Here is a 12193-nt window from a genome sequence, read left to right as displayed (position 1 = left end):
CACATGGACCAAATCAAATCCAGTGCTTAGCTCTTGTCCAGGAGGAGTTTCACAATCTTCTTGTGTTTATGTGCATTTTAGGTTAATTTGTGATTCTAAACTAAGGATTTGCGTATGATGTGAAAAAAAATATTGCTTGGTTGATGTTAATCTGTCAGTTAATTAATTATCAGTTTTGGCAATGTCTGTAATTAATCAAATAATTTTGCAAAGCTCCTACTTTATTTTCCTTACCTTTCTCTGTTGTAGGTCACTAAAGCACACTCATTTTATGAACCCGAACAATACAATAAACATAAGGATTATAGAAATACGATAACTGCATGTATATTGACATATAAGACAGGATGCAAAACAGACGGGACAGACGAACATACAACACAGAAGAAGCTGGCTGTTTACCTGCTGCTTTGAGTTATGGTTTACCTTGGCACAGATAAACAAGACTTTTACAATACCAAGACTTTAGAGAAGATGTCCGATGTTGTGTGACGTTGCGTGTTGTTGCACCGGGTGCACAAAGAGAATATGAATGCAGTTAGCTTTGAAGGAAGGTGTAACCTTTGGTGATCGGATCAAAGTGACCTTCCTGTTACAGATCCAGTGCCTGCTTATGGGTGCCTTTGTTTTGGCCATCACATCCAGCCAGTGTTTGTTTGCACTCACAAACATATGATGAATGCAGGTTGGGCACCTTCTTGTCTGAAGGGGTCTCTGCCAAGGTGTCAGCTCCACTCTGATTTACACCTTTTTTATCAGATGAAGTACTGGGCTGACCAGTGTCGGGAGTGGCACTGCCATTCAGCCATTCACTCTGGGATGTAAAGTTTGCACCCCTGTTAAATCTACTGCCATAACAGGCATTGTGTGCCCCTAAAATACCCACTTTGTCCTGTATAAACTGACCCTGTGTGTTGGTGTATTTATGAGGGGGTCTGTGGTGTGCCCATTGCTGATAGTATTGGCTTTGCCCCTGCATTGGACTAAGTGGGTTTGAGCAGGTTATGTTTGGCGAACACTGCAATATGGACCAGTGCAGTATGTCATACAAAACAGTCAGGGACTAAGCCTGGACAGGATACAAGTGCACTGCAACAAATAAAGGCTCGTATTATACAAATCACTTAGAGGAGTCTTCGTTTCCACATATTTTGACTTTCTAATGAACTCCAAATTAGACACAAGATTACTGTCAACTTTCATTTTTGCTTCAGTCTGGGAAGTACCTTGTTTTACGTCGTCTTGTGTCTGTCAGAACGTAACTAACTGATATAATCAGACTCCACAACTGTATTCTAGTGGAATGGGGATCTCCGAACTTGTGATGTCTCTCCTTGATGTGACTGAATTAGCTGAGCTAGCTAGGAGTGACCCTGGCTGTCAATAATTTCGATTTACAAACTGTGTTCTTTTTTACATTTATTTTTAATTTGTTGATACATAAAATTATTCAGTGAACGGTATAGAGGCACAGTGGTTACTGTTACAGTCTTGGCATCAAAATCTGAAGATATTTTGAGAAACTCGAACATAATGATGGTAAACAATGTACTCTGGATCAACTAACATTTCATTTTAATGTGACTTTGGCTCCCCTTAAAACAAAGTGACTAAAGCTCACAGAAACTCCCCCTGCTTTAATGACAGAACCTCTACAAGTTTTTATTTATGTATTTATTTTTTAAGTAGCAAGAATTCACAAAAAAAAACAAGAGTGGGGCAGCCTAATGGAGAAAGCAAAAAAAAAACATGAATAAAATGATTTTGCCAAGTAAATGTCGATATTGTGTCATGCGTGCACGTCAGAGGTTCACTTTCCAGCCTTGTACAAGGTAATCACTACCACCCTGGGACACCAAGGGGCTCAGTTGCCTCCTTTTCCGCCCACGGCTCTGAGAAGATGCCCAGTGAGGGTGACTGACCCCACCCATTCTCATCCATGGGCCTATAAAAGCAGGGTTATAAGCCGATTTAGACCTCCTAGAGCCGTCCTCTTGCAGTTGTGTGCTGAGTTGGAGTCTGTATTACTGAGATCATCATACAGAAATCATACAGTCCGTGTTCCTTTCCAGGCTTTAATAACCATAGCGGATTTGCTTTTCAGCATGAACTGCCTGACTAGTCAAGCCATCTGTATATGATGGTATAATAAAGATGCTACCCCACTTTCCTTATAGTCAGTGTGAGCAGGCTGAAATCAAAAGGCAATGTGCAGCGATTGCTGATTTTCCTAATGTCATTGGTGCAATTGACTGCACACATGTTGCAATAAAGATACCATCCCCGAACGAATTTCAATTAGAAACAGAAAGCATTTCATTCAGTTAATATACAACTAAGATGTGATTCCCAAATAAGCCTAACATTGATGATACAAGGTAACCCAGCCAAACTCAAGCTTTTCTTTATTTTATCAAACTAAGGGGCTACGGCCTACACTAAGCGCCAGCCACCTCGCGTCATTGCTGCTCACATATGTGGATTTCACTTCACCAAACAACAAATCTTTTAATTCTCGCGGATACATCTCTACATTGAGAAGAAACACTACTTTTCCCTGATGGCAACTTGAATTAGATGATCTACAAGTCTCTAGAATCCGAACAATATCTACATACAGGTACTTCTGTCATATCACTTATGTCCATATATTTGATCTCTTTTCACTGTTCCATTATTTCACCAAGTAATAATTTCCGTTTGTTAGCGCTAATGTGATCTTTACTATCAGTTTATCTTTGTCTTTTATTTCTGTCCCTGGGCATGGTTAAATCTCTTGGCACAGAGTCTTGTCTCGTGTGACTTGAAATTATCTCATACAGAAATCCAAGATAACTTCTTTGTCCGTGTTTTTCGGATAAATTTCATGTAAATTGCAATACATTTGGAAGTATGGATTTGTATCCATTATTGGCTATTGAATGTCTAATACATCCAATCGTTTAACTCTTTTGATTCTTTGTTGCATCGCTTCTCCATGATCATAAATATAAACTTGACCAAATTGTGGTTTCTTTGAAATTAAATTGTAGTAGCTTTAATTGTTGCAAGACCACAGATTCTCATAGCATATGGTCCTGAATTGTGTAAATGTACATTGAATGATGTGAACGCGAGTAGATTATTGTAGACTCAGATATTTTACCTGTAGTGTTTGTGGATGTCACTTTCACCAAATAACAAATCTTTCATTTCTCACGGATACGCCTCTTCATTGGGAAGAAATACTACTTTTCCCTGAAGGCAACACGAATTAGACGATCTACAAGTCTCCGACTTAAACGTTAATTCTGAACAATATCTACAAACTTCTATCATATCACCTATGTCCATATATTCAATCTCTTTCCGCTGTTCCCTTATTTCACAGAGTAATATTTCCATTTGTTTCTGCTAATCTGATCTTTACTATAATTTTTTTGAGACTTTCAACTTTTAGTATTTTCATTATCTCTAACCTGCTCTGCATGTGTATCGCACCAATGTTTTTGAACTTCTTTATGACGTTCTACTTTGTCTTCTACTCTTTGTCTTTTATTTCCAGCTCCGGGCGTGGTTAAATCTCCTGGTACAAAGTCTTGTCATGCGGGTCTTGAAATTATCTCTCTGAAAAAGTCTTGTCTCGTCCCAGGATTTTTTTATATAAGAGAGAGGAATACTAGTGAGGGAAGCAGATGTCAGGGTCATGCTGTGAGTGATGGTTGGCTTCTTCACAACAATGTCGTTGACAGTTATGTCATACAACACACAGCACACTCTTTTTATAGGCAAAGCAGACAGACTACACTTTAAGTCAATTAACATTAAGCGTATCATCCACTGTGTAACAGCTGTATTGTGAGACCATGTCAGTTAACTGTGATAAAATTAGTTCAAGAGCATCGAAATGTGACTAACATGTCATTGAAATGCACAATGAAACCAGATTTTCTGTTCGCTTCATTGCATTACCGCCTGGAGTTGCTAAATGACAACACCAAAAAAGTTTGTGTAGGACTTACAGAAGTTTGAAATTTGCTGTAATATTAAGCCAATTTTCATGCAAGGTTTGTTTTATGAATCCCGACTTTCGCATAAGAAATGTCTTTCCTACATTTCCCAGCATACACCCATTTTATGCACAAGGCCTCTGGTCCTTTTTTCTCTCTCTCTCAAATGACCTTTTTGCCGACCAACTTTCCTCCTTGACTGAGCAACGAACACTAAGCCTGTTCCTCTTAATACAAGCCTGGAAAATTATGGCTCTCTACTGACCTCTTCCACGTCAAACCTTGAAAAGGTTACAGGCAAGTCAAAATGTATTATCCTGTAATGGGAAATTCATGCGCTCATAGGTATAACAAGTCAAGCCAAGTTGGGGAGCATGCACTGGTACAGTGTGTTGCCGCACTCACTACACGACGAAACAACTCGGGATCCTGGTTGGCAACCCCCTAGGCAGACACGCGGTCCAGTCCCACCCTCCGGAAATGACCCTCTATCTGTCACAGCCAGGTGTTATGTGGGCCACCCCCTTGGCCTGGTCCAGCCACTCGGGTCCCCAACTATGAGGATCTTACGAGCTGGATCACCCTCGGGGAAACTGATGCTCCCTCACAATGCAGGTAATGTGCCTCATTTGAGGTGAAAAAAGACTAGCCACAAAAAACACAGACAGAACATGTAATAAAAACGCACACCACACGACATAAGCCCAAGAATGTTAACCACCATGCAGATGGGTATTTGCTGGTCAGCATGAGGCCGGCCAACAATTGGCACGATGGCGTTCCACATACCTGCCTACCTGTTCTTTCTGCACCAGAACTCTGTGCTTCTTGGAAACACACTGCTGGCTTTTTTTTTTTCTGTGCATAGGACTCCTTGGCGGCCTTTTCAAATTTAGTGTTCTCAGGTAGACCTCCTCAGCCCCATTCTGATCAGCGTAATGTGTCTTGTGACGAGTGCCTGAATTTATAATGATCTGCTTTATTTCTTTTTAATGACTGCGGCAACTTTTTAAGGGAGCAAATGGTACCGGACTCTTGATACATTTTTACTGACTTGTGCTGCATAGCCTTGACTAGAAAAAGTTGAAATGGAAAGTGGAGAGTTGTTATAAACATTTTAATAAGTTTACTTCATTAATTTAACTTCTTATTACTGACAGTACATTGCTGAGACACTACTGGTGTGACAATAGAATTGCTATGTTATCTCTTCATTTTGATGCCTCCTGTTTCTAGCTCCCTGTACTCTTCTGTAATTCATTTATTTTTTTGTGGTAGACATCTTCATATATGCTTTGGCCTCCTTGGCTTTACTGTAGGTTACTGTTGATCATGAACTGCTACCCTGATCCATCTTCTAACAATAGACCTGATGACAAACTGAGACAATTAAGATACGGTGATAGCAGTGCATATCACTGAGTTAGGGTGCCAGGCAAGGTCAGTTCTGTATTGTGCCAAGTGCGGCTGGGTTTGCCACTGCCTGTGGCCACGAACTGTGTAAGTGGGTTAGGACAAAGTTGAATGGGTTTGTGACACTGAACTAAATCTGGTCAAAGTAAGTTCTGGTCAAATCCCATATGCCTAACATTCTGGTGCAACTTAAAATAATCCACACCAAATTGTTATTTTGTTGGTAAAGGGCTTGCTGTCCCTGGAGTATCTTTTCACTTTCTGCCAATCTGATGCATTTTAGTACTGTTGCAGATTGAGGCCCTTGTCGTCCTCTTGAACCCTCTGACTCGACTCCAGACACCAGGTAAAAGTCCAAATATTACTTTTATTGGAACAATAACGTGCACAAAGCACCCTCCACTCCACAATACTCATAAATCAATAAACAATACACTAATCAAACCTCCACACTCCCAGACACTTCGCCACCCTTCCTCCCAGCTCAGCTCAGTGTACTGGTTTCCCAGAGTCCTTTATATAGTCCATGACCCGGAAGTGTTTCTCCCTTCTGTCCATGTGATTATGAACACTTCCGGGTCGGATAAAAAGCTCCTTTCTTCAACCCGGAAGCACGTCGTTGCCTCTTGTCATGTGATCATGACGCACCTCCGGGATATAGGGCAAGTAAGAGTCCGGCAGCCTCCCCACAGCGACTCCTGGTGGTCCCCATGGTATCCAGCAGGGCGATGCATATAAACTACAAAGTCCACGAGGTCCTGCTGGAATTCGGGGAACGTCCACGCTGTTGGGAGAGCTCCACCTGGCGGCCTGGGGGTGAGGGCAGGAATATTTAGCCGGCCACACACCACAGTACATAAATTTGCTTGTTTTAACTTCATGCTACTCTTGCAGTCCTATGTGGCATAGTTGCTGAAAGGTTAATACACCTACAGTATAGTTGGTTCTGCATTCAAAGTCTTTACAGAGAAGTCTAGAACTTCTGCACACTGCTGGTGCAGCAAAATCAGAAATGGCTGAATGCTGAGAAGGAGGTTAATTATTTATTTAATAATAGTAATAATTACTGCGTGTGCTGGCGCCCTGTGTTGGCTGGGATTGGCTCCAGTAGACCCCCTGTGACCCTGTAGTTCGGATATAGCGGGTTGGATAATGGATGGATACATTAATTAGAGGTTGATCATTTTTTGTGGCTTCCACTCAAGAGGCTTGCAATCAGTGGCTCACAAGAGATTTGCCGAGATGGCTAAAGTTCAGTTGTATATCATGTCATGTTAACTTCTCACTGATAAGTCTTATGTTGCAAGCTTGTATCTTTTTTCATTTCTGTGCATAATTATGTATTTTTCTAATATTGTTCTGTTTATTTAGTATCTTATGTATTATGCTATGGACGTCTTCCTTGTGTTTTATGTGTGAAACCCCAAGATGCAGGATGTCACCGCTGAAGGACCGTCCATACCCTTTACCTTTGGAATCCGAGAGCAGATGCCTCAGTAGTTCATTGTTGTCTGGAGTTTGCTTCATTTACTGTATTGATTTTCTGGCTTCTTGAATTATTGCTTTTGTTCATTTTACAGATTTGGACTTGTATGACTTGGATTGCCTGTATTGGCCATTTTTGTTCTTCTTCTGTTTATATAAATAAATTTGGATTTTCCAAAGTTTTTTTTATGGTTTTCCTGTCCCTTGAGGGTCATTTTGAAAGATGTTGGGACATTTAGAAGTTATTTGAACTTCGTAACTCTGTTCCCAATTTTTGAGGCCTGGATAGGCCTGAAGCCTGCCTGTGAAGTTGTCAGGCCAGGCTACTTTCTGTGGAGCTTTTTTTGTGCAGGCATGGGAGTGTCCCTGTCCTGTTTTAATTGTGTTTTCAAAGCCTCACGCCATTTTGTGTAGCACTCCATTACAAAAATAAGATGCCAATTATTTAAAGAGCTTTTTTCGGTACATCATATCAAAGTGGTGGTGGCACTATGGTACTGTTGCTTCATGGATCCCACACTCACCGTCTGTATGGGGTCTGCATAGTCTTGTCCAGGTTATGCTGCTATCCCTCCCACATTCCAAAGATGTTCATGTTAGATTATTTGGCACTTCTAACTGTGGGCACATAAGCAACTTATAATATGTAAATACTTAAATCACTTATTTTTTGTGGTGTATCTAGAACCCCTTGTATAATTATATCTTACTTATTTATACCTTACCTTTTGGTATTTTTTTAGATTTTGCAATTATCGATATCATGCATACCTTTTTATTATAATCATCTGTAACCAACTGTACAGTTACTCCCATTTTAGATTTCCTTTAACCAGCAGACAGCTGCTACATTTTGTTTGGTCAAAAATTAAAAACACTTTATTCTTACAAAAACATGATTTTTATTATTAACTAAACAGCTGAATGCTTCATTTTGTTTTCCCTTTACACAAAAAAAAGTATAAACCTCTGTATAAAAAACACCAGTTTCTATCTGTGGTGGCTACGCTCTTTGTCTTTAACCTTTCTGGGGCTTCTGCTTCTGTCCCTGCTATATTTATAGTGGCTGTCTCGATCACGTGATCGGCTTCGGTGCCGCTCTGCCTTCTTCTCATTTTTTCTTTTAAGATGCTGCTCCTCTGGACTGTAGCTATAGCGGTGAGAATCCTGTGTACAAAGAACAAAAGAACACAATTTTAAATAATTTTTGAGTGTACAGTGAGAATAAATAACTGAACATCTCTATTATCATAAAGACTTTATTCCATTCTGCAAATGCCAAATATACATCAACATGAAAGATTGCTTGATTTCCTACTCATACTTATTGAGGCTACTGATCCATTTAAATATTATCACATATTTTGTACACATACATACATACATATAATGCTCCTTTGTAACACTTGTCATGTGTGGTTGGTGTAATTGTCAGGTTGGACCTTTTCATCATTACAGAAAAAAAAAATCTGACTAGGTATTAGGAACCTATGAATTACCTGGAAAGGAGCACCTGACTCGGAGGGCCAATTAAATCTAAAAGGGGAGGGTCTGACCATACCTAAAAAGGTGAGGGGGCAGTGGTAGGAGAGATAGGAGAAGAGAGGCAAGGAACAACAGCAGAGAAGTTGTGGATATTACAGGGAAAACAACGCTACCTACTGGAGGAGTCAGGTGAACCTGAGTTCATTCATGGAAGGTGAGAGTTCCTTTCAACATAGAGGATCATTTTACTTTTTATGGAGAACATGGGAGAGGGCCTGACATGCCTGTGTGAGGAGTATTGAGGTATGGCTTGGTGTAACCCTGGCAATAATACGTATGGGGGGAGAAAAAGAGGACATTCGAGGGACTTCTTTCACTCAATCTCATATCTCACAGTAATACAAACCTTTACAGCCAACTAAGTCAATATGCTTTCTGTTCACTTCCTGGCACACTTTTGTATTTTGCAGACAGTCCTTGAAGCTGCTGGTCCTGTCTTTCAATTTTTTTTTATGCCAAAGAACCCTCAACCAGAATCAAAGGACTGAAGAAACTGCTGTTTGGTTTGTGTTTAATAAAGGCTTCAATATATTTGCTTCAAGTGCAAGAATCAAATGTGTTTAAAACGACTTTTTTGGCACACCCAAACCCCCCACCCCATCCCATAATGAGCAGGAACACCTCATTACGTATGAATGTCTTGCGATAAAATGGGCTATTGAAGCAGTCTGTTATTATTTATGGGGTTGATAGTTTACTTTGGTCACCGATCATGCACTGCTATAATGACTCAATAGTCAGAAGGACACAAATGCTAGACGTACCTAGGTGATTTATTCAATTATGACCATTTCATTTTTCATTTTATCACCAACCTGGTGCACAACATGTTAATGCAAAAGTTCTTTCCTGACCTGCTGACCCACTATTGAAAATTTCACTTTGATATAAGAGTAAATGAAGCTGAGGGAAATGATGCGAGTAACTACGCTTGAGTCACCAGCTTTTCAATTTTGCAGACTGCTTTTCTACAGCTCGATACAACTGAGGATGAAACCTTTTAATTCTGAGGAACCCTCAACTGGAGTAAACAGTTGAAGAAGTTGTAATGTGTGTTGCTTGCTTAACAAAGGCTTCAATATTTTTTCTTCAAGTGTGTTTAAAGGACTTTTGTTGCTATTTTTATGCAACTCTGAACTCCAAACACATCAATACTGAGCACAATTTTATTACTGCAATACCAAGATTACAAGAAAAATAATTAAAGATTACCTTTGATTTCTTTGACTTCTTTCCACTGTCATAATCAGAATGGTGATGTTTCTTCATTTTATGTTTTTTTCCTGAAGACTGATGGCTTGATCCAGCACCATCTTCATCTTCATCCAACAGGAGATTATAACTAGAACTTTAAAGTAATTAAGAACAAATGCAATATGACACTATCTATAATAAATATATTTCTAAATTAAAGAATACATATATTTTAAATGAAAATTCTCCCTGAATAAAAAATGTCTACTAAAATTGTTCCCCATTTTAGTATACTATAAACATTTGCCAAAACAATATTTATTTCACAAAAACTTGGTTGTGTGCTAGAAAATACGTTGATTATATTTAATGAACATTTCTCTAATTATCATCGTTCAGTTATGCTTACAGTATGAACACCGTGTCTTACTAGCTTCATCCAATTCTTAGTGAAGATTTTTGAACATCACTCGTCTTTTGGTCACTAATTTATGAATTATTTAATTTATTTTAAATCAGCATGGGTCACATCTGGATGTTACAGAGAAAGGATAAAGCCATAATCCATCTGTCCATAATGTCACAGAAAATTATTTAAGGTCAGACTTTTAAAATACCTGAGCTCTTCATTTAAAAAAAAAAAACACACACACACACACACACATTATATACAGTGCATCCGGAAAGTATTCACAGCGCATCACTTTTTCCACATTTTGTTATGTTACAGCCTTATTCCAAAATGGATCAAATTCATTTTTTTCCTCAGAATTCTACACACAACACCCCATAATGACAACGTGAAAAAAGTTTACTTGAGGTTTTTGCAAATTTATTAAAAATAAAAAAATTGAGAAAGCACATGTACATAAGTATTCACAGCCTTTGCCATGAAGCTCAAAATTAGGCTCAGGTGCATCCTGTTTCCCCTGATCATCCTTGAGATGTTTCTGCAGCTTAATTGGAGTCCACCTGTGGTAAATTCAGCTGATTGGACATGATTTGGAAAGGCACACACCTGTCTATATAAGGTCCCACAGTTGACAGTTCATGTCAGAGCACAAACCAAGCATGAAGTCAAAGGAATTGTCTGTAGATCTCCGAGACAGGATTGTCTCGAGGCACAAATCTGGGGAAGGTTACAGAAAAATTTCTGCTGCTTTGAAGGTCCCAAAGAGCACAGTGGCCTCCATCATCCGTAAGTGGAAGAAGTTCGAAACCACCAGGACTCTTCCTAGAGCTGGCCGGCCATCTAAACTGAGCGATAGGGGGAGAAGGGCCTTAGTCAGGGAGGTGACCAAGAACCCGATGGTCACTCTGTCAGAGCTCCAGAAGTCCTCTGTGGAGAGAGGAGAACCTTCCAGAAGGACAACCATCTCTGCAGCAATTCACCAATCAGGCCTGTATGGTAGAGTGGCCAGACGGAAGCCACTCCTTAGTAAAAGGCACATGGCAGCCTACCTGGAGTTTGCCAAAAGGCACCTGAAGGACTCTCAGACCATGAGAAGGAAAATTCTCTGGTCTGATGAGACAAAGATTGAACTCTTTGGTGTGAATGCCAGGCGTCACGTTTGGAGGAAACCCGGCACCATCCCTACAGTGAAGCATGGTGATGGCAACATCATGCTGTAGGGATGTTGTTCAGCGGCAGGGACTGGGAGACTAGTCAGGATAAAAGGAAAGATGACTACAGCAATGTACAGAGACATCCTGGATGAAAACCTGCTCCAGAGCGCTCTTGACCTCAGACTGGGGCGATGGTTCATCTTTCAGCAGGACAACCACCCTAAGCACACAGCCAAGATATCAAAGGAGTGGCTTCAGGACAACTCTGTGAATGTCCTTGAGTGGCCCAGCCAAAGCCCAGACTTGAATCCGATTGAACATCTCTGGAAAGATCTTAAAATGGCTGTGCACTGACGCTTCCCATCCAACCTGATGGAGCTTGAGAGGTGCTGCAAAGAGTAATGGGCGAAACTGGCCAAGGATAGGTGTGCCAAGCTTGTGGCATCATATTCAAAAAGACTTGAGGCTGTAATTGCTGCCAAAGGTGCATCGACAAAGTATTGAGCAAATGCTGTGAATACTTATGTACATGTGATTTCTCAGTTTTTTTATTTTTAATAAATTTGCAAAAACCTCAAGTAAACTTTTTTCATGTTGTCATTATGGGGTGTTGTGTGTAGAATTCTGAGGAAAAAAATGAATTTAATCCATTTTGGAATACGGCTGTAACATAACAAAATGTGGAAAAAGTGAGGTGCTGTGAATACTTTCCGGATGCACTGTGATTATATTTTATATATATATATATATATATATATATATATATATATATATATATATATATATATATATATAATATATTCACGGCATTCGTAGTCTGAATCACAATCTGATTGTATGGGTGGTTACCTACCAGGTAACGCTTGTGGTTGGTCAGCAAGTTGGCTAACATCCGCCACGATGCCCTCAGTTGTGAGAAGCAGATCATAGAATGGTTGAAATAGTTTACTGTTAAATAATGCAAAAAGTACGCGACACGTGTTTCGCCCTAATTCTGGGCT

General features: G+C 39.9%; 1 protein-coding gene across 1 annotated transcript in view; it reads right to left on the bottom strand.

Moving 5' to 3' along the window:
- Positions 1-7765: 7765 nt before the first annotated feature.
- The window catches only part of ppil4 (peptidylprolyl isomerase (cyclophilin)-like 4), a 44683-nt gene continuing 40255 nt past the window's right edge, over positions 7766-12193 (bottom strand). Inside the window, exons 12-13 of the mRNA XM_028797873.2 lie at positions 9645-9780; positions 7766-8054 (exon numbers count right to left, since the gene is read on the bottom strand). Coding sequence (XP_028653706.2) covers positions 7878-8054; positions 9645-9780 — 313 coding nt within the window. The 3' untranslated portion in view covers positions 7766-7877. The remainder of the gene's footprint in view (positions 8055-9644; positions 9781-12193) is intronic.

This window comes from Erpetoichthys calabaricus, chromosome 3 (genome assembly GCF_900747795.2).
Source record: "Erpetoichthys calabaricus chromosome 3, fErpCal1.3, whole genome shotgun sequence".
NCBI classification, from domain to species: Eukaryota; Metazoa; Chordata; class Cladistia; order Polypteriformes; family Polypteridae; genus Erpetoichthys; species Erpetoichthys calabaricus.
Note: the sequence above shows the minus strand (reverse complement) of the source record. Positions and strands in the feature narration are given on the sequence as shown.